We start from the raw sequence: 21,185 nt of genomic DNA on the forward strand, positions 1-21,185 counted from the left end.
AGAGGTGTGGTGTCATCAGTGAAATGACACCGTGACACTCTTGTGCTGTGGTTTGTGGGTGTGCTGTGATGAGAAGCCCCATTCCCTCCCAGCCCTGTCTCACTGCTCTGGGATTTGCAGATGTGCTGAAGGTGTTGCCCCTTCCCTCAAATTTCTGTTGCTCCCCACTTTGATCCCACCTGGCTAAGCCTGACACTAGACCTGACTCTTCCTGTTCACTCTACTCTGTGGATATCTTGGTGATCCTCTTGCTTTTAAGCTTTTGCTATCCAGGGTGATTTAGTTCCCAACTTGGGCTGGGTGCAAAGGGCTCAGACCACTTGTGGTTGTCAGAAAGAGGTTTGGGAAGTCAGCCAGGGTTGTTGCTGACTTCATGATCTTTGACAACCAGGCAAGTCCAGGTTGTGTCAGGGCCCAGCAGGGTGTCCTGAGAAGGGCTGGACCTGGAGGCTTGTGGTCAGTGTCCCAAAGTCCAGATGGCAGCAAGCCCCCAGTGCTGTAGTCCAGGAGTTGGATCCATTGGGGTAACCCTGAAAATCTGGTGCTGAAGCTCAGCAAGGGCATTTGCCAAGAGCTGTTTGTTGGTAGGAATCATCCTGGGTAGGAAGGAATGTATGAATATCAAAGGTAAGAAGAATTTTCTTCTGAGAAATTGCCCTTGTTTTTTTTGGGTAAAGAAATGGAGTAGGAAGTGTCCCTGGTCCCTGTATCATTGTGGGAAAAGGGACTCCAAGTCCTCAGGTCAGGATTGGGAGAAGTGTTGTGATGAAGCAGGGGGAGGTGACTCTTGGTGTCTCCTGAGCATTGGTGAGATCCCATGTGAGGTGTTCTGAGCAGTTTTGGGCTTCCCACATGTAAATGAAGTAGATTTAGTGAATTGACACCAGGGCCAAAAAGATTCTAAAGGGCCTGGAGGATCTTTCCCAGAGGAGAGGCTGTGAGAGGTGGGACTCCCAGAGGACAAGGCTGGTGTCATCAGTGTGCACAAATTCCTGATTGCAGAGGATGAAGTCAAAGGAGCCTGGCTGCTCTCAGCAGTGCGCACATGCAGGACAAGAGGGCAAGGCACAGGTGAAAACAGATGGAATTCCCTGGGAAAGGCAGAAAAGCCTTTTTCAATATGAGGTTTGTCTCAGAGTACAAGAGGTGGTCGAGTAGCTGTTCTGGGAGAGCCAACGCTGAACTGTCCAAGGTCCTGGAAATCTGGGTCTTGCTGACTATGATCAAGCAGAAGAGAATGAAGCAATTGCTCCGAAATCCCTGCCTAATTGGATGATGTTGTTCCTATGTTTTAGAGGAGGGTTAGGGAGTCCTTCTGGGAAGATTTTGTCAAGTGTGTACTGGCCCAGAGAGACTTGAAGAGAGCCATGAGCAAGAGAGATTCGTAGCATCAAAGCTTTTGTTGTAGTAGGTGATGGGTTTGTGCCTCCCCTCAATCCCCGGTTCCCATATCAGTCATGATTGTTACTGGTGGTGATGTATTTTCTAAGAAAGGTTTGAGACCTTTTTCCATTCAGTCCAATAGTCTGCTTATTCCTGGCACTGTGTTGTGTAAGGAGGTGACACCACTGGAATTCAGAAAGATGAGGAGACATGTCAGGCTTTGATGCAGGAAATCTTTACTAAGTTAAAAAAAAAAAAAAATAGATCGAAGTATTTGAAAGAACAGCCTGAGGTAGAAGTAGGAAGACCAGCAGCAGAGGTGCTTTGCTTACAGGAGCTGTGGGCAGAGCCCAGAGCTGGTGGTGTCAGGGGTGGTGCTGAGGGCCCTTAGCAGATGTAGCCGCCCCTTCTGCCATAGCAGCCCAGGCCTCCCAGGCCGTAGCCAAGGCCAAAGCCAAATCCGCCAGAGATGGGCTGTCCCTGGGCATTGAGCTCAGTGCCCAGAGCAGCCGAGGAGGTGGATCCGACGGCGGTGTTCTGGGGGAAGGAGGTCATGATGGGTCCTGGCAGGGTGACCAGCACAGGGGAAGGGTCGATGATGACGTGGGAATCCTGGCATTGCAGGGCACAGGGCTCGTTGCAGCTGTTGGCCAGCGGGGTGGGTCCGCAGGGACTGCAGCGGTTGTAGCAGGCCATGGGTGTGGTGTGGAGGGTGCCTGGAAGAGAGAGGGGGGTAAGGCTGGGCAGGGGTGTGGGGGTGCGAGGGGCAGTGATGCAGGAGAGTGAGGGAGTGTGGAGGCTGTTGTGGGGCTGTGGGTAGGCGTGAGGGCTGTTGAGGCTGAGTGTAATGGATGAGAGGGGTGAGAGGTGCAGGAGCAGGAGGGTCAGGGCTTGAAGCTCACCTGGTTGTTGGCAGGAGCAGGAGGAGAAGGCTTGAGGAGAAGTGTGTGAGGGAGAGAGGCTCTGGGCCTGCTTTTATGCTGGTCCTGGAGGGGCGGGACAGCCTTGTCCCATGGCCTTGGGGCATTTTGAGGCAGAGCTCTTCGCTGACCCAGCCTGCTGAGTCATGAGGTGCAGAGTGTTTTTCTTCCCACAGCTCTGCAATTCCATGTCCTGCTCTTGAGTCAGTGTCCATCTGACCTTGGCAGCAGCTTTCAATCTGGGGTTGGTATTTGGGAGTATTTCTTTATTAAATATTTGTAAGGGAGGACAGAATAAACAACCGTAACACTGCAGAACTACAATGTCATCAGTGAGGTAATTTTGTGGCATTTGTGTGCTGTGCTTTGTCGGTGCCTTATGAAGACTGGGACTCTGTTCTGTGCCACTGAAAGTCCATCAGTCATTGTGTTGCACCCAGGAATGTTGAGGAAGCTGCTGATGTCCTGGAGCGTTCACTGTGTTATAGCTTGGAAATGTCACAGTGCCTGGGAGTGCCTGAAGGATTAAAGAGACCTTGTGACATTCTGCCTTGTATGCAATGAAGGGAGAACATCTGGAAAAGGAGAGGCTGTTCGGGCCGAACTTGTTCCAGTGTTATTGCCCTTTTAGAATCCTCAACTGTATGTGATAACGTACTCTGTCATTTAAATTGTATTCCTCGACCTCATTAAGAAACCTATTAAACAAACAAGAAATGGGTGCCCAGGCAGGTCTGTGACATCAGTTGTCTTATTCCACATTAAGGTCATATAGTTTCATAATTTGTATCCTTTAAGGCTTAACATTGTGTTCCCGTGAGCAAAACCCAATAATTACTAGCTCTGGTCAGCAACATCATCTTTCTTTCCCTGTCATGGTGCAGGTGTTTGTTTTTGGAATTCTGTTATTCCATGTCCTTCTCTTGAGTCTGTGTCCATCTGACCTTGGCGGCAGCTTTTAACTGTGATTATTAGAGGTTAAAAACTGGTGTTGATGATGCATGTCAGGGTGGGGTGAAGACATTCCCAAAGCTTGGGAGAGGTGGGGTGGCATCACTGATGTCACCCTGGGATACTGGTGTGCTGTGGTTTTTGTGTGTGTGGTGAAGAGGGGCTCCATTCCCTGCCAGCCATGTCAGGCTGGTCTGGGCTTTGCAGGTGTTCTGGGGCTGAGGGGCTGCTCCTTCTAGTGCATTCCTGCCTGCCTTGGCTCCCTCTCTCCTGCCCAGTCTATATGCCAGGCCTTTCTCGATGGAGATGGGAAATCAATTTCTGAGATTTATGAAGGTCACCCAAACTCCCCAAAGTCCAGTGCTGGTTGATCCATAGCAGTTGTCTCAGCTGGGCCCAGCAAGATCACACTATGGGGTCACAGTGCCAGGTTCTGACTGTCACATGGAAAGGAAAGCAGCTGAAGGATAAGGAGAACAAGACAGGTGAGGAGAAGCTGAAAAGAACAGGGATGTTCAATTTTCAAAGGAAGAATATTGACCTTATTGCTCTCTGAAATTGTCGGAATGGAAATTTTTTAACACCAGTCTTGTCTCCCTTTCACCAAGCTGTGGAGAAGAGGGAATGAACTTTAGTTTCCCTAGTGGAAGTTTAGTTTCCTATTAGGGAAATTGAATTCACAAAAAAGCAGGACAACCAACATACTGAAAGGACTGGAGAATCTGTCATAGAAGAGAGGCTGGGAGAGCTGGGACTTCCAGGAGACAGGGATGGACAGCAGGGTGTCATCAATGTATGAAAATCCCAGATGGTAGGGAATGAAGTCAAGGGAGTCCATTTATCCACAGTGGTGCAACCATGCAGGAAAAGAGGGCAAAGACACAGGTGAAAACAGATGTAATTCAATGGGCAAAGAAGGGAACAATTTTTCAATGTGATGGTGGACAGAGAGTGGAAGACATGGGGGGGTCTCTGTCCTAGGAGAGCCAAACCTGAACTGTCCATGGTTCTGGAAATCCCACACTTGTTAGTCTTTCTTGAGCAGAGGGGAACAAAGCACTTGCATCCCAGAGTTCCTGGCCAAGTGGATGATTTTGTGACTCTGTTGTGAGGGTTCGAGTTCTGCTGGGAAGAGAGTTTGTCAAGTGTGTGCTGGCATGGAGACACTCTGTCAGAGCTGTGCTCAGGAGACCATCAATGTGACAAAAGATTTTGGTGTAGTAGGTGATGGGCTTATGCCATGTTCTGGAGAGTCCTCCCAATCCTTTGCTTCCTGGGCCAGTCTTGGTTGTTAATGGTGGTGACATACATACTAAGAAATGTGTTGTGCCCCTTTTCCGTTGACCCCAATGCCCTGTCTGACACTGTGTGAGGTGAGGATGTGACACCACTGGAATTTGCAAAGATGAGGAGACATGTCAGGCTATGATGCAGGAAAACTTTATTTATTAATTAAAAAGAATTAAAAGGTAGGAGAAAGAAGCAGAAGTGATCCAGTGTGAACTGCAAGTAGAAAGATCATCAGCCGAGGTTCTTTGCTGCAGGAGCTGATGCCAGAACCCTAAGGCGGTGCCTTTAGCAGGTGTAGCCACCCCTTCTGCCATAGCAGCCCAGCCCATAGCCAAATCCACGGCCATAGCCAAAGCCGTAGCCAAAGCCACCAAATCCCCCAGAGATGGGCTGTCCCTGGGCATTGAGCTCAGTTCCCAGAGCAGCCGAGGAGGTGGATCCGACGGCGGTGTTCTGGGGGAAGGAGGTCATGATGGGTCCTGGCAGGGTGATCAGCACAGGGGAAGGGTCGATGATGACACGGGAATCCTGGCATTGCAGGGCACAGGGCTCGTTGCAGCTGTTGGCCAGCGGGGTGGGTCCACAGGGACTGCAGCGGTCGTAGCAGGCCATGGGTGTGGTGTGGAGGGTGCCTGGAAGAGAGAGGGATGAGGCAGGGCAGGAGTGTGGGGATCTGAGGGGTGAAGAAGTGTGGAGGCTGTTGTGGGGCTGTGGGGAGGCTGGGACCAAGCACGTTGGAAGAGAGGGGCCAAGGGTGCAGGAGCAGGAGGGGGGTTCAGGGGCTTGAGGCTCACCTGGTTGTCAGCAGGAGCTGGAGGAGAAGGCTTCAGGAGAAGTGTGTGAGAGAGAGAGGCTCTGGGCCGGCTTTTATGCTGGTCCTGGAGGGGTGGGACAGCCTTGTCCCATGGCCTTGGGGCATTTTGGAGGTAGAAGGTTCTTCCAGGCCCAGCCTGGCAAGTCACGATGTGAGGAGTGTTTTCCTCCCCACAACTCTGCTGTGTCATGTCCTTTACGGAGACCATGCCCATCTGATCTTAGCAGCTTCTTAAAGTGAGAGTTGGTATTTGGGAGCATTGGCATGGAAAATGTGTGTCAGAGAAACCAGAATATGAAAAAAAAGGCCTTGGAAAACAATGGGTGTCATCCATGAGGTCATTTTGTGGCACTTGTGTGGTTTAATTTGTGGGTGTGTTGTGAAGAGGGGTTCCATTCCCTCCCAGCCCTTTCTGGCTGGTGTGGGATTTGCAGCTGTACTCTGCATGAGGAACTGCCCCTTCCATCACGGTCATTCGTCCTTTAAACTGTCAGTATTTGAGACCAAAGGCTGGTGTTGATGGTACGTGTCAAAGGGGACTGAAGAAGATTGCAATATTTGTAGATGTGTGTGTCATCAGTGAAGTCAGCCTGTAGAACTCATGGTTTTGTGTTTGTGGGTGCATTGTGAAGAGGAGCCCCAAATTAACCCAGGTCAGTCAGGCTGGTCTGGGCTTTGCATATGTGCCAGGTGTGAGCACCTGGAGTTTTCCGTTCCATGTGGGCAGTTGGAGAGTTGCCACCTCAGCAAGCTGGCAGGTGATGGAGTGTCTGAGGCACCACTTGGTTGTGCCACCAGTCAGAGAGTCCTGGAGACTGAGGGTAAAAGGAATGTCCTGCATTTCAAGAGCGGAAAATGAGAAGTTCTGCATCTGGACTTGGCCCTGGGTCATGCTGTGGCCTGAGAATCTGGAATGCTGCTTTGCTGAGGAGGACCCTGTGGGGCTGGTGGAGAACAAAGAGACCACAAGATCTCAATGAAGCTTTAGTTCAAAAGGCATCATCAGTGTCCAAGATAGATTTCAGACAATTCTTGCCATGAAGCTGGGAGAGGTGGCCTATCCTCTCTTTAGAGCACTAACTGGGTCCCATGTGGTGTGGTTTGGGCAGTTCTGGGCTCCCCAGTGGAAAATAATCATGGACTTAGAAACAAAACTAGTTTGTGGCCAACAAGATTCTAAAGGGGCTGGGAGATTGTTCACAGATGAGAATGAGGGATCTGTGACTCCCAGAGACAAGGATGGAGAGAAGATTGTCATCAGTGAGTGCAAATCCCTGATGGCAGGGAATGAAGATGAGGGATCACAGCTGTCCTCAGCAGTGCACATGTGAAGGATAACAGGGCAACTACACAAGTGAAAAAGATGTAATTCCATGGGCAAGGAAGAGAAGCATGTTTTGGTGTGAGGGTGGTCGCAGAATGGAAAAGGTGTTGGGAGTCTGTGATGGGATATCCAGAACTGGAACTGCCCATGGTCCTGGAATTCCTGCTCTTGTTGGTCTGACTTGAGCAAAAGGGAATGAAGCACTTGCTCTCCAGTGTTCCTCCCAAAATGTATGATTTTGTGACTGTTTACTGGGAAGGTTTGAGGATCCAGCTGAGGAAGAGAGTTTGTTAAGTGTCTACTGGCATGTAGTAGCTTTTTAAGAGCCATGAGCAGGAGAGCATTGGTGTGTCAAAGCCTTAGGTGTAGCAGGTGATGGGCTTGTGACACATTCTGGAAGGTCATGCTTCAACCCTGCTTCCTGTGCAATTCTTCTGATTACTGGTGGGAAGGTATGTGCTAAGAAAGTTGTTCCAGCCCTTTTCCCCCTATGCCAATAGCCTGTTAAGGCCTCACAATGTGCTGGGTGAGGATGTGAGACAATTTGAAATCAAAAAGAAGAGGAGACTTCTCAGGCTTTGATGCAAGAAACTTTATTGAGGTAAAAGACTAAAGAAAGAGGGGAAAATTATGTAAGGCATCTGGTGCAAGTTGCAAGTAGGGCGAACATCAGCCAAGTTGCTTTGCTTGCAGGAGCTGTTGGCAGAGCACCAAGGTGGTGAACCAGTCCTTAGCAGATGTAGCCGCCCCTTCTGCCATAGCAGCCCAGGCCTCCCAGGCCGTAGCCAAATCCACGGCCATAGCCAAGGCCGTACCCAAAGCCACCAAAGCCACCAAATCCCCCAGAGATGGGCTGTCCCTGCACATTGAGCTCAGTGCCCAGAGCAGCCGAGGAGGTGGATCCGACAGCGGTGTTCTGGGGGAAGGAGGTCATGATGGGTCCTGGCAGGGTGACCAGCACAGGGGAAGGGTCGATGATGACGCGGGAATCCTGGCATTGCAGGGCACAGGGCTCGTTGCAGCTGTTGGCCAGTGGGGTGGGTCCGCAGGGACGGCAGAGGCTGTTGCAGGCCATGGGTGTGGTGTGGAGGGTGCCTGGAAGAGAGGGGGGTGAGGCAGAGCAGGGATGTGGGGGTGCAGGGGGTGGTGGAGTGTGGAGGCTGTTGTGGGGCTCTGGGAAGGTGTGAGGGCTGCTGAGGCTGGTCAGGGCTTGAGACTCACCTGGTTGTCGGCAGGAGCAGGAGCAGAAGGCTTCAGGAGAAGTGTGTGAGAGAGAGAGGCTCTGGGTCGGCTTTTATGCTGATCTTGGGTGGGTGGGACAGCCTTGTCCCATGGCCTTGGGGCATTTTGCAGGCCACAGCTCTTGCCTGGTGAGTCCTGAGGTGGGGAGTGTTTTCCTTTATGCAATTCTGCAGTTCTGTGTCCTTCCCTTGGGGCTGTGTCCATCTGACCTTGGTGGCTGCTTAAAGGGAGAGTTGGTGTTTGGGAGGATGTGATTGTTTCATGTGTGTTAGGGAGGAATAAATAAATGACCAGAACCGCAGAGAACTGCAATGTCATCAGGAATGGTAATTTTGTGGCTCTGATGTGCTGTGGTTTGTGGGTTCTTTCTGATGACTGGGCCCCTACTCTTTGCCACTGGGTGTCTATCAGTCATTGTTTTGCACCCAGGAATGCTGAGGGAGCTGCTGATGTCCTGAGAATGTCACTCTGCAAGAGTTTGGAAAGGTCCTCATACCTAGGAGCAGTTTCTGATGGATGAAAGGGAGCCCATCCCCTTGTGCCTTCAATGGGGTAAAGTGACAGCATCTGGAAAAGGAGAGGCTGTTCAGGCTGAACTTGTTCCATTTTTCAGCTCCATTTGGAATTCTTAACTTTACATGACAATGTACTCAGCCAATTAAAGTCTATGTCTTGCCCTCATTCAGAAATAAAAAAACCCCAATCAGTAAACCTGGCCTGATCACTTTTTCCCCCAGCTTGTTCTGTGACATGACTTCACCTGTTCCACATTCAAGGCCTGATGTATAACTTGTAAGTCTTTGTATTTTGTTCCTGTGAGCAAAACCCAGTAATTACTAACTGATGCTCAGCAAACTCATTTTTCCTTTTCTGTCATGATGTAGGTATTTCTTTATGGAATTCTATGATTCCATGTCCTGCTCTTGACTCCTTTTCCTTCTCACCTTGGAAGATGCTTTTAAGTGTGAGTGGGGATTTGGGAGGATGTGCATGGAAGGTTCATGTCAGGGAGGGCAGAGTACACAACCAAAGCACTGGAGCGCTGGGGTGTCATCAGTGAGGTCACTGTGTGACATTCGTGTGCTGTGGTTTGTGGATGTGTTTTGAAGAGGGGCCCCATTCCCTCCCAACCCTGCCAGGCTGCTTTGGAACGTGCAGCAGTGCTGGAGGTGCTGCCCCTTCCCTCACATTTCATCCCTCCCCACATTGATCCCATCTGGCTAAGCCTGACACTAAACCTGACCTTTCCTGTTGACTGTGCTCTGTGAGTGTCTTGGTGCTCCTCTTATTTTTAAGCTTTCGATATCTGGGGCCCTTTGGATTTTTACGTGGGCTGTCTGCCAAAACATGAGGCCGCTTGTGGTTGTCAGAAGGAGGATTTGGAGGCTGCCCAGGATTGTTGGAGGCAAGCATTTCATGATCCTCAAAAACAACCCAGGCAAGTCCGGGTTGTGTCAGTGCCCAGCGTGGACATCTGAGAAAGGTCTGAAGGGCTGGACCCACAGGCTTGTGGTCAGGGTCCCAAAGTCCAGATGGCAGCAAGCCCCCAGTGCTGTAGGCCAGGAGTTGGATCCATTGGGCCAACACAGAAAACCTGACAGGTGCTGGACATCTGATGGAGTTCTGCCAGGGCAGAATGGGGTTCTGCCAAGGGCTGTTTGTTGGGAGGAGTCAACGCAGGTGAGAAGGAATGCCTGGGTATCAGTCGGAACAATTGTTTTCTTCTATGACAAAGCCTTTGTTTTGTGGTTGTGGTTGCAAAGAAATGGAACAGCAGGTGTTCCTGTGTGGGAAAAGGGAACCCAAGTGTCCAGGTAAAGACTGGGAAAAGTGTATGACCAAGCAGAGAGAAGTGATCTGTGTGCTCAGCACTGGTGAGGTCCCACATGAGGTGTTGTGGGCAGTCCTGGGCTCCCCAGTGTGAAAATGAAGTAGATTTAGTGAATCCAGACCAGTTCAGGACAGCAAGACCCCAAAAGGGTTGGAGAATCATTCCTAGAGGATAGTCTGAGACAGCTGGGACTCACAGTGGACAAGGATGAATGGAGGGTGTTGTCAGTGTGTGCAAATCCCTGATGGCAGCAATGAAGTGAAGGAGCCCGGCTGTTCACAGCAGTGCTCACGTGCAGGGCTTGCTCACAGCAAGGGCATAAGTGAAAACAAATGGAATTCCCTGGGCAAAGAATACAAGAATCTTTGATTGTGAGGGTGGCCACAGAGTGGAAGAGGTGTTGGAGTGTCTGTCATGAGAGGTCGAATGCTGAACTGTCCATGGTGCTGCAAATCCTGCTCTTGCTGGCTCTGCTGGAGCAGGGGAGTTCAAGCACTCGCGCTCCAGATTTCCTGCCAGAGTGGTTGATGTAGTTCCTCAGTTTGCTGCAAGGGTTCAAGAGACCTGCTGGTAAGAGTTTGTCAAGTGTTCACTGGCATGGAAAGGCTTTACAAGAGCTGTACCCAGGAGAGCATTGATGTGTCCAAGGCTTTGGTGTATCATCTAAGACGTGTGTGGCAGATTGTGGAAGGTGTTCCCTCCTCTGCTTCCCATGCAAGACTGTTATTGGTTATTTTGACATATTTGTAAGAGAAGGTATTTTTGGTCTAATCCATGTACCCCAATGTCCTGCTGAGCTGTGGAATGTACTCAGTGAGGATGTCAGACCATTTGAATTAAAAAAGAATAGGAGGCATCTCAGGTTTAGATGCAGGAAAACTTTATTGAGGCATAGGAATTAAGGGGCAGGAAAAAAAGTGGAAGGGCTCCAGTGTAAGGTGCAGGTACAGCGACCATCAGCACAGGAGACTGGCTTGCAGGAGTTTTTGCAGAGCCCAGAGCTGGTGGTGTCAGGGGTGGTGCTGAGATCCCTCAGCACTTGTAGCCCCCCCTCCTGCCATAGCAGCCCAGGCCTCCCAGGCCGTAGCCAAATCCACGGCCATAGCCAAGGCCGTAGCCAAAGCCACCAAATCCGCCAGAGATGGGCTGTCCCTGCACACTGAGCTCAGTGCCCACGGCAGCCGAGGAGGTGGATCCGACGGCGGTGCTCTGGGGGAAGGAGGTCATGATGGGTCCTGGCAGGGTGACCAGCACAGGGGAAGGGTCGATGATGACGCGGGAATCCTGGCATTGCAGGGCACAGGGCTCGTTGCAGCTGTTGGCCAGCGGGGTGGGTCCGCAGGGACTGCAGCGGTTGTAGCAGGCCATGGCTGTGGTGTGGAGGGTGCCTGGAAGAGAAAAAGCATGAGGCAGGGCAGGGGTGTGGGTGTGCACAAGGGGTGAAGTGTCAGCAGGGTGAGGGAGTGTGAAGGCTGTTGTGGGGCTGTGGGGAGGCATGAGGGCTGCTAGGCTGGGGCTGAGCATGCTGGAAGAGAGGGGCCAGGGATGCAGGAGCAGGAGGGTGATAAGCTTGAGACTCACCTGGCTGTCAGCAGGAGCAGGAGGAGAAGGCTTCAGGAGAAGTGTGTGAGGGAGAGAGGCTCTGGGCCGGCTTTTATGCTGGTCCTGGTGGGGCGGGACAGCCTTGTCCCCTGACCTTGGGGCATTTTTGAGGCAACAGCTCTTGCCTGGCCCAGCCTGGTGAGTCATGAGGTGGGGAGTGTTTTCCTTCCTGATTTTCTGCCATTCTGTGTTCTTCCCTTGAGTCTGTGTCCATTTGACCTTGACTGCATATTTCAGCTGGGAGAAACCGAGGTCAATGGATTGGAGCTGGATTGTTTTGAATGTTGAAGAGGCAAACAAAGCCTACAGGAATTTGAGTGTTATTTCATGTCTTCACCTAACCCCCAGCCATTCTTTCTGTCCAAACCTACTTCTCTGCAGCCTGGGATATGGTTGTTGGTCTGGAGTGAACTTCCATAAATTAATCATGAGGTGGCCATGTACCCTTGGCTGTGAAAAGCTCCAGCAGTTACTTGGACAGGATTAGGAAAAGAAACACAAGCAGGTTAAAGGAGTTGAACATCCTGTTCCACACCACTGTTGGGGCTGCTCAGTAGAACAAGGCAATGGACATGGTTGGCCAAGAGACCATGACACTGGTGGGAGTGGAGGATCCTTAAGATGAGAAGCTGAGAGAGCTGGAATTTCTTTCAGGCAGGAGGCCAGAATGCAAATGGGACACATTGTCAATATGCCATAGAATGACCTCAGTGGTGACACCTGAAATCTCCTAAGCTGTGGTTGAATCTTCTACGAGTCGAGACACTCACAATCAACAAGACCTTGGTCTCTAATTTTTGCAACTTAAACCTACCACCAAGGTCAGATGGAGATGGCCTCAGGAGCAGAACATGGAATTGCACAATTCCGCAGAGGAACAACTGCTCAATGACACAAAAGGAAAGAGAAGCTTACTGGCTGTCCGTTAGTAATTATTGGATTTTGTTCATAGGAACAACACATTAAGACTTGCTAATTATAAGTTATGAAAACATGTGGCTTGAATGCGGAAAAAAGGAATTGATGTCACAGAGCAGCCTGGGAAAAAAAGGATCGGGCCCCATTTGTTGTTTATTGGATTCCTGAATGAGGTCAAGAAATGCACTTGAAATGACAGAGTATATTGTTGTGTAAATTGTGTAAATTTCAAAGTACAAGTAGAATGGAACATGTTCAGCCCTGAATTGTGCCTTCTTTCCCAGATCCTCTTTCTTGATATCACTGAAAACACAGAATGGAGGAGCTTTCTTTCCTCTAGCATGAAGGGCTCTCAGGCACAGTGACCTTTCCAAGTCATTGCAGAGTGACCTACTCAGGACATCAGCAGCTCCCTCAGCATTCCTGGGTGCAACACAATGACTGATGGACATGCAGTGGCACAGAACAGAGTCCCAGTCTTCACAAGGCACCCACAAACCAAAGAACACAATTGCCACAAAATGACCTCACTGATGACGTTTCACCTTTCCTCAAGTGCTGGAAGTTTATTCAGCCCCCCCTGACACACGTGGAACAGTCAAATACTCCCAAAAACCAACTCAAAATTAGAAGCTGCTGCCAAGGTCATATGGACAGAGCTTCAAGAACAGGACATGAAATTGTAGAAAGGGATGAAGAAGAACACTCCCTCATGACTCACCAGACTGGGCCAAGCAAGAGCTGCTACCTCAAAATGCCCCAAGGCCATGGGACAAGGTTGTCCTGCCCCTCCAGGATCATCATAAAAGGCCCAGAGCCTCTCTCCCTCACACACTTCTCCTGACGCCTTCTCCTCCTGCTCCTGCTGGCAACCAGGTGAGTCTCAAGCCCATGACCCTCCTGCTCCTGTCCCCTTGCCCCCTCTTTACCAGCATGCCCAGCCCCAGCCTCAGCAGCCGTCACGCCTCCCCACAGCCCCACAACAGCCTCCACACTCCCTCACCCTCCCACATCACTGCCCCTCGCACCCCCACACTTCTGCCCTGCCTCACCCCCCTCTCTCTTCCAGGCACCCTCCACACCACAGCCATGGCCTGCTACAACCGCTGCAGTCCCTGCGGACCCACCCCGCTGGCCAACAGCTGCAACGAGCCCTGTGCCCTGCAATGCCAGGATTCCCGCGTCATCATCGACCCTTCCCCTGTGCTGGTCACCCTGCCAGGACCCATCATGACCTCCTTCCCCCAGAGCACCGCCGTCGGATCCACCTCCTCGGCTGCCGTGGGCACTGAGCTCAGTGTGCAGGGACAGCCCATCTCTGGGGGATTTGGTGGCTTTGGCTACGGCCTTGGCTATGGCCGTGGATTTGGCTACGGCCTGGGAGGCCTGGGCTGCTATGGCAGAAGGGGCGGCTACATCTGCTAAGGGCCCTTGGCACACCATGCTCCCTCTGTGGGGCAGGAAGGCACTGTTGATCTGGCAAAGCCTCCTCTTAACAAAGGACCTCGGCTGATGGTCGCCCTACTTGCACTTCAGCCTGGCTCCCTTCCATTTGCTGCTTATTGCCTCTCAATTGTCTTCTACCTCAATAAAGTTTTCCTGCATTGCATTTTAAGTTGAGTTCTTCTTTCTGATGCCAAGACCCTTCCAGTCTCACGCAAATTAATTCTCTCAGCCAGGCTTCCAGAATCCGCTGGGCTGGCTGAAAAAGTGCTCCAAGACCTCTTTTAGCATTTATTTCCCTATTCTGCTACCAACTGGCACAATTTGCTCTTCCAGTGCATCCCACAAATCCTTCAGTTACTGAATCACATACCTGGATACCCTAAGGCAGATCTATCCCTGCCTCTGGCCCAAGCCTCTCTGGGTGGTGTGTTCACTTTTGCTGGACAGCAGTTGCTTCTGTCCCTCGTCATCTTCCATGCCCTTCTACTGATCCTGTGAAGCACATCCACGTCTTCCTTGTCTTTGTGGGCTCAGAGTTCAACACAGAACTCTGATTTTAGTACAGGAGAGCAGAGGGTGAGATTCCCCCACTCTCTTGTGCTGCACACCCTGTGGGATGAACCCAGGAAGCAGGAGGATATCCTGGTCAGTGAGTGCACATGGCTGGGGCACATCCAATTCTTCATCCACCAACACCCCAAGTGCTCCTCCTTGGGGTTGCTCTCTCTCCCCTCATCACCCATCCTTTATCCTGCTTGTTTGGGATTTCTCCAATCTAGGTGCAGCAGGTTCTGCGCCTCTGGTGCTATTGGAGAACTCTTTATCTATGGATTACTGGGATCAGGGAAGACAAGACTCTGCTGGATAAGATCAAGAGTATGGTCTTGAGGATGATCCATGCGTGAAGTTTTTGGGACAGCCTTGGCCCGTGACATTGGGACATTTTCCAGGCAGAAGCTGTTGCCTGGCACAGCCTGGTGTGGCACGAGATTGGGAATGTTTTATTTCAAGCAGCTCTGAAATTCCACGATCTGCTCTTGAGGCCGTGTCCATCTGACCTTGGTGACAGCTTTAGTGGATTGGTATTGGTTCCACTATGGGTCGACGAAGAGAGGGAGAACCAGTATCCTGTAGCTGGACTTGTCCAAAACTTGTTCCTGTGCCTGACAACATGGTTGTCTCGAGGCTGGAGTTGATAGTTGGACATCTGGCTGGAAAAGGAATGGGCGGGATGGTCTCACTCAAACGTTGTGGTCAATCCATGTCCCAGTGTGGAAAACAGGGATTAGTGGTGACCCACAGGGACTGATAATGGAACCATTGTAACTTCCATCTTTATCAGGGACATGGAGAGTGGGTTTGAGTGCCCCCTTGGCAAGACTGGGGATGACACCAAGGTGAGTGGTGTGGGTTATGGTCAGAGGGAAGGAATGGCATCCACAGGGTTCCAGACAGGCTGTGGAGATGGGCTGGTGTGAAGCTTGTGAAGGTCAGCAGGGCCAAGAGGAAGGTCCTGCACCTGCATTGGATCAATCTTAGTAATGGGTGTTGGAAGGGCAATGAGTTAATTATCAGCATCCCTGAGGAGAAAGAATTACACACTTACACACTCATATAAATAAATCACTCTAAAATTCTAAAAATAATTACAAATTAACCAAAAAATAAAAACTTTATTCTCACTAATAAAAAAACCCAAAAAAAACAGATGCTAAAACCTAGCACCATATAACCAACTACCAACCAAAAGCCCATAATATACTCTTTTTACTAATAATTCTAACCACTTTATAAAAATAAATAAATTAAAAAACATATAAAACCCCATACAACAAATCACAAAAAACACTAGAAAAAAATCAAACCAACTCACTAAACTCAAAACTATTCAACTAACCCGAAATATTACTAAAAAATAATAACCCTATACCTCTACACTAATTAATAAATAATAATCAATACACTATAAAAATAACTAAAATAATTTTAAAAATCCAAAGGATGAAGGATTGGACATGTCCTGGCCACATGAATGAGCTGAAAAGAAATCCCCCATGTCCTGGGGTTATCCCCACAGTGAGGGCAGCACATTCTGCCCCTCTGCTGCACTCTGATGAGACTGGGCATGTGTGTTCCACTCTGAGGACACAAAAAAAGGGAAGACATGGACCTCCTCGAGCAGATCTGTAAATGGCCTTGGGAGATGATGAGGGTCTGCAGGAACCGGTGCCCAGCCAAAGTGAGCCCACCAGCCAGGAGGGCCTTGTGTCCGAGTCATGGATCGACCTGCATTGGGGGATCCAGGCGTGTGTTCAAGCAACTGAAAGGTTGCTGTGGTGCACTGGAAGAACAAAGTGTACCAGTGGGGAGTGGAACTGGGGAAATAATTCCTCCAAGAGGTCTTGGAGCACTTTTTCAACATTCCCAATAGCCTCAACAACATTGGCTTAATCTCAAAGTGTCTGGGGAGAAGAAAAAAGAAGGAGTCTTGTGAGGTTATGATGCAGAAAAACTTTATTCAGGTAGAACAAAAAAGACTCAGGAGCAGCCAGTGGAAAGGAGCTGGTCTGAGGTGCAAGTAGGGCGACCATCAGCCGAGGCCCCTTGCTTGCAGATGGTTTGGCCAGAGCACCAAGGCCTTCCTGGCCCACAGTGGGAGCAGCCAGGCAGAGGCACCCAATGGTGACTGGCTTGGGAGAAGGGGTTTGCAGCAGAGGAGCTGGACAGAGCCAAAGGGGCGATGCAGAGCACAGAGAGGGAGAAGAGGAGGAGGCAGATGGGCCATGTTTGCAGGCAGCCTGGGCTGGGCCCTGAGCTACTGCCTTGCTTGGTGCCTGGAGAGCAGGAGGTGAAAATGCTGAGCCCGTTTGAGAGCCTTGGCCCAGAGATCCATCCTCAATTCCTTGAGATGTGTTCCAGGGAGTGAGTGGTTGGTGTCAGGGGTGGACCTGAGGGCCCTTAGCAGATGTAGCCACCCCTTCTGCCATAGCAGCCCAGGCCTCCCAGGCCGTAGCCAAGGCCAAAGCCACCAAATCCACCAGAGATGGGCTGTCCCTGCACACTGAGCTCAGTGCCCACGGCAGCCGAGGAGGTGGATCCAACGGCGGTGCTCTGGGGGAAGGAGGTCATGATGGGTCCTGGCAGGGTGACCATCACAGGGGAAGGGTTGATGATGACGCGGGAATCCTGGCATTGCAGGGCACAGGGCTCGTTGCAGCTGTTGGCCAGCGGGGTGGGTCCGCAGGGACGGCAGATGTTGTTGCAGGCCATGGGTGTGGTGTGGAGGGTGCCTGGAAGAGAGGGCAGGGGTGATGGGTTTTGAGGGTAGGGAGTGTGGAGGCTGTTGTGGGGCATTGGGGAGGCATGAGAGCTGCAGAGGCTGGGGCTGAGTGTGCTGGAAGAGAGGGGCCAGGGGTGCAGGAGCAGGAGGGTGAGAAGCTTGAGACTCACCTGGTTGTCAGCAGGAGCTGGAGGAGAAGGCTTGAGGAGAAGTGTGTGAGGGAGAGAGGTTCTGGGCTGGCTTTTATGCTGGTCTGGGGAGGGCGGGACAGCCTTCTCCCTTGGCCTTGGGGCATTTTTGAGGCAGCAGCTCTTGCCTTGCTCAGCCTGGTGAGTCATGAGTTGGGGGAGTGTTTTCCTTCCTGATGTTCTGCAGTGTAATGTCTTCTTCTTCTGTTTGTGTCCATGTGACATTGACGGCGGTTCATAATTTGAGAATTAGAGACCAGCGTGGGTTTTTTTGATGGTATCTATATGACATGTAGAAGATGCAACTGCAACCAACGCTAAGGAGAACTGGGGAGTCATCAGTGAGGTCATGCCATATTGACAACATGTCCCATTTGCATTCTTGCCTCCCACCTCAAGAAACTCCCCAAATTTTCAGCTTCGCTTCATTTTGATGGTACCCCAGTCTTGTCAATGTCATGGTCTCCCTGCAGTGCTCTTGGTTAAGCATGTCCATGTCCTTGTTCCACTCTGGAGCCCCAGCAGTGGTGGGGGCTGGATGGTCAACTCCTTCAGCCTGCTTGTATTTCTTGTCCTACATTATCTATCCTGGTAACTGCTGGAGCTTTTTATTCCAAAGAGTGCATGTCTACTTCATGATCCACTTAAGCTCCAGCAGGACTACAAGGACCTTCCCTTCTCGAATGATTTGGTTGCCAAGGAAAGGGCAACTGGTGTCATCCTGAACTTCTGTCAGGGCTTTTACATAGTCCTACAGGACACCCTTGTCTCTAAACTGCAGACAGATGGGTTTCAAAGGAGGTCTAATGAATGGATGAGGAACAGACAGAGTGATGGTCAATGGCTCTCTGTACAGGTAGAGGCCAGTGATGAGGCCTCCAGACCTCTGCCTTGGACTGACGATTTTGAATATTTTATCAAGGAGATGAGCAGTGAGATCGAGAACACCCTCACCATGTTTGCAGATGCCACAAAGCTGAGTTTTGTGTTCAACACAAGAACAATGAAGGATGCTATCAGGAGGTGTCAGAACCCAGGACATTCCCCTGACTGCCCTGCAGGACTCGAGACCCTGGCAGGAGTCAAAGGCACCTGTGCCTTCGATTTTAACCCATGGAAACAATTACCAATGTTGTGTGAAGATTTATAAGCCAAGAGTTTGAGTAGAAAGATAGTTAACTTGTCGCAGGGTGAAAAAGTAGAATTTTGGGGATTTAGAATGGGGGTTGAAGAGGCAAGATGGAGGAATCTGGGGCTGTGCTGTCCTCCTTCTTCTTCCCCTCCATCTTCTGCTGTGATAGTGACACTTCTGGGTTGGTTTAGAGTAGAGACAGTCTGTCTAACATAGGTGATAGGTATTGGAAAATTATTGCAAATAAAGTACACGTAGTTCTTAGTATAAAAAACTAACACCACCCCAAGGGCATTCAGTGTGCTGCAAAGCAACCTGCCAGACAGACTTCAGCGGGTCTGAAAAAGAATGTATTAGATAAGAGAAAATAAACAACCTCGAAAATCAGAGCCGAGGAATCCCGACTTCTTCGGTTGCGGGGCTGGGAAAAAGGACTCTTTAATACCTCAGGAGCCATTTCAGCACCACAAAACCTGAGAAGGAGGGTTACTGGGAATGTTGAGAACATAAGAACCTCTTGTGGTTCAACAACTCCAAGTTCAAGGTTCTGCACATGGGATGGGAGAGTCCCAGACATAAGCATGGCTTTGGAGAAAATTCCTTGAGAGCAGTTCCACAGAGCAGAATTGCAGGTTCTGGTGGACCAAAATGACACAACAATGTGAATTTTTAGCCCAGAAAAGCAATCATATCCTGGGCTGCATAAAAAGAGGTGTGGCCAACAGGAACAGCTGAAGGTCAGTTGAAGACAGGAGAAAACACCCAAATTCTTTTAGGCTTTGTTTGCACCTTCTACATTCCTGAGACAAAACAAGACCAAAACCTTGGTCTGTATTGCTCCCAGTTAAAAGCTGCTGCCAAGGTCACATGAACACAGCCTCAAGGAGAGGGCATGGAATCACAGAACATCAGGAAGGAAAACATGACCCACTAATGACTCACCAGGCTGGGCCAAGCAAGAGCTGATGCTTCAAAAATGCCCCAAGGTCATGGGACAAGGCTGTCCCACCCCTTCAGGACCAGCATAAAAGCCAGCATAGAGTCTCTCTCCCTCACACACTTCTCCAGACTCCATCTGCTTCTGCTCCTGCACCAGCAACCAGGTGAGCCTCAATCCCCTGACCCTCCTGCTTCTGCACCCCTGAACCCTCTCTTCCAGCACGCTCAACCCCAGCCTCAGCAGCCCTCATCCTTCCCCACAGCACCACAACAGCCTCCACACTCCCTCACCCTCCCACATCACTGCCCCTCGCACCCCCACACCCCTGCCCTGCCTCACCCCCCTCTCTTCCAGGGAACCTCCACACCACACCCATGGCCTGCAACAACATCTGCAGTCCCTGCGGACCCACCCCGCTGGCCAACAGCTGCAACGAGCCCTGTGCCCTGCAATGCCAGGATTCCCGCGTCATCATCAACCCTTCCCCTGTGCTGGTCACCCTGCCAGGACCCATCATGACCTCCTTCCCCCAGAACACCGCCGTCGGATCCACCTCCTCGGCTGCTGTGGGCACTGAGCTCAGTGTGCAGGGACAGCCCATCTCTGGCGGATTTGGTGGCTTTGGCTACGGCCTTGGCTATGGCCGTGGATTTGGCTATGGCCTGGGAGGCCTGGGCTGCTATGGCAGAAGGGGTGGCTACATCTGCTAAGGACCCTCAGCACCACCCCTGACACCAACCACCCACTCCCTGGAACACATCTCAAGGAATTGAGGATGGATCTCTGGGCCAAGGCTCTCAAACGGGCTCAGCATTTTCACCTCCTGCTCTCCAGGCACCAAGCAAGGCAGTAGCTCAGGGCCCAGCCCAGGCTGCCTGCAAACATGGCCCATCTGCCTCCTCCTCTTCTCCCTCTCTGTGCTCTGCATCGCCCCTTTGGCTCTGTCCAGCTCCTCTGCTGCAAACCCCTTCTCCCAAGCCAGTCACCATTGGGTGCCTCTGCCTGGCTGCTCCCACTGTGGGCCAGGAAGGCCTTGGTGCTCTGGCCAAACCATCTGCAAGCAAGGGGCCTCGGCTGATGGTCGCCCTACTTGCACCTCAGACCAGCTCCTTTCCACTGGCTGCTCCTGAGTCTTTTTTGTTCTACCTGAATAAAGTTTTTCTGCATCATAACCTCACAAGACTCCTTCTTTTTTCTTCTCCCCAGACACTTTGAGATTAAGCCAATGTTGTTGAGGCTATTGGGAATGTTGAAAAAGTGCTCCAAGACCTCTTGGAGGAATTATTTCCCCAGTTCCACTCCCCACTGGTACACTTTGTTCTTCCAGTGCACCACAGCAACCTTTCAGTTGCTTGAACACACGCCTGGATCCCCCAATGCAGGTCGATCCATGACTCGGACACAAGGCCCTCCTGGCTGGTGGGCTCACTTTGGCTGGGCACCAGTTCCTGCAGACCCTCATCATCTCCCAAGGCCATTTACAGATCTGCTCGAGGAGGTCCATGTCTTCCCTTTTTTTGTGTCCTCAGAGTGGAACACACACGCCCAGTCTCATCAGAGTGCAGCAGAGGGGCAGAATGTGCTGCCCTCACTGTGGGGATAACCCCAGGGCATGGGGGATTTCTTTTCAGCATATTCATGTGGCCAGGACATGTCCAATTCTTCATCCTTTGGTTTTTTAAAATTATTTTAGTTATTTTTATAGTGTATTGATTATTATTTATTAATTAGTGTAGAGGTAGAGTTTTGGTTATTTTTCTTTTAGTAATATTTCGGGTTAGTTGAATAGTTTTGAGTTTAGTGAGTTGGTTTGATTTTTTTCTAGTGGTTTTTGTGATTTGTTGTATGGGGTTTTATATGTTTTTTAATTTATTTATTTTTATAAAGTGGTTAGAATTATTAGTAAAAAGAGTATATTATGGGC

The 21,185-nt window shown here is 50.6% G+C and overlaps 4 protein-coding genes and 3 pseudogenes across 4 annotated transcripts; 2 read left to right on the forward strand and 5 right to left on the reverse strand.

Moving 5' to 3' along the window:
• Positions 1 to 1,770: 1,770 nt before the first annotated feature.
• Positions 1,771 to 2,410, reverse strand: LOC118683957 (feather beta keratin-like). Its single transcript, XM_036378598.2, has 2 exons — positions 2,304 to 2,410; positions 1,771 to 2,122 (listed from the first exon to the last, which is right to left on the reverse strand). The coding sequence occupies exons 1-2, from the start codon at positions 2,408 to 2,410 to the stop codon at positions 1,771 to 1,773; spliced, it is 459 nt and encodes a 152-aa protein (XP_036234491.2).
• Positions 2,411 to 4,829: 2,419 nt separating this feature from the next.
• LOC118684088 (feather beta keratin-like) lies at positions 4,830 to 5,463 on the reverse strand (annotated as a pseudogene).
• Positions 5,464 to 7,412: 1,949 nt separating this feature from the next.
• LOC118701923 (feather beta keratin-like) lies at positions 7,413 to 8,028 on the reverse strand (annotated as a pseudogene).
• A 2,759-nt stretch (positions 8,029 to 10,787) lies between these two features.
• LOC118702029 (feather beta keratin-like) lies at positions 10,788 to 11,461 on the reverse strand (annotated as a pseudogene).
• Positions 11,462 to 13,349: 1,888 nt separating this feature from the next.
• LOC118701960 (feather beta keratin-like) lies at positions 13,350 to 13,700 on the forward strand. Its single transcript, XM_036406955.2, has one exon. The coding sequence runs from the start codon at positions 13,365 to 13,367 to the stop codon at positions 13,698 to 13,700; it is 336 nt and encodes a 111-aa protein (XP_036262848.1). The 5' UTR covers positions 13,350 to 13,364.
• Positions 13,701 to 16,679: 2,979 nt separating this feature from the next.
• On the reverse strand, positions 16,680 to 17,296 carry LOC118701899 (feather beta keratin-like). The gene is made up of 2 exons (XM_036406867.2): positions 17,176 to 17,296; positions 16,680 to 17,014 (listed from the first exon to the last, which is right to left on the reverse strand). The coding sequence occupies exons 1-2, from the start codon at positions 17,294 to 17,296 to the stop codon at positions 16,680 to 16,682; spliced, it is 456 nt and encodes a 151-aa protein (XP_036262760.2).
• Positions 17,297 to 19,297: 2,001 nt separating this feature from the next.
• LOC118701995 (feather beta keratin-like) lies at positions 19,298 to 19,971 on the forward strand. The gene is made up of 2 exons (XM_036406993.2): positions 19,298 to 19,424; positions 19,616 to 19,971. The coding sequence occupies exons 1-2, from the start codon at positions 19,298 to 19,300 to the stop codon at positions 19,969 to 19,971; spliced, it is 483 nt and encodes a 160-aa protein (XP_036262886.2).
• Positions 19,972 to 21,185: the final 1,214 nt, after the last annotated feature.

Source organism: Molothrus ater, chromosome 1 (genome assembly GCF_012460135.2).
Source record: "Molothrus ater isolate BHLD 08-10-18 breed brown headed cowbird chromosome 1, BPBGC_Mater_1.1, whole genome shotgun sequence".
Classification (NCBI taxonomy): domain Eukaryota; kingdom Metazoa; phylum Chordata; class Aves; order Passeriformes; family Icteridae; genus Molothrus; species Molothrus ater.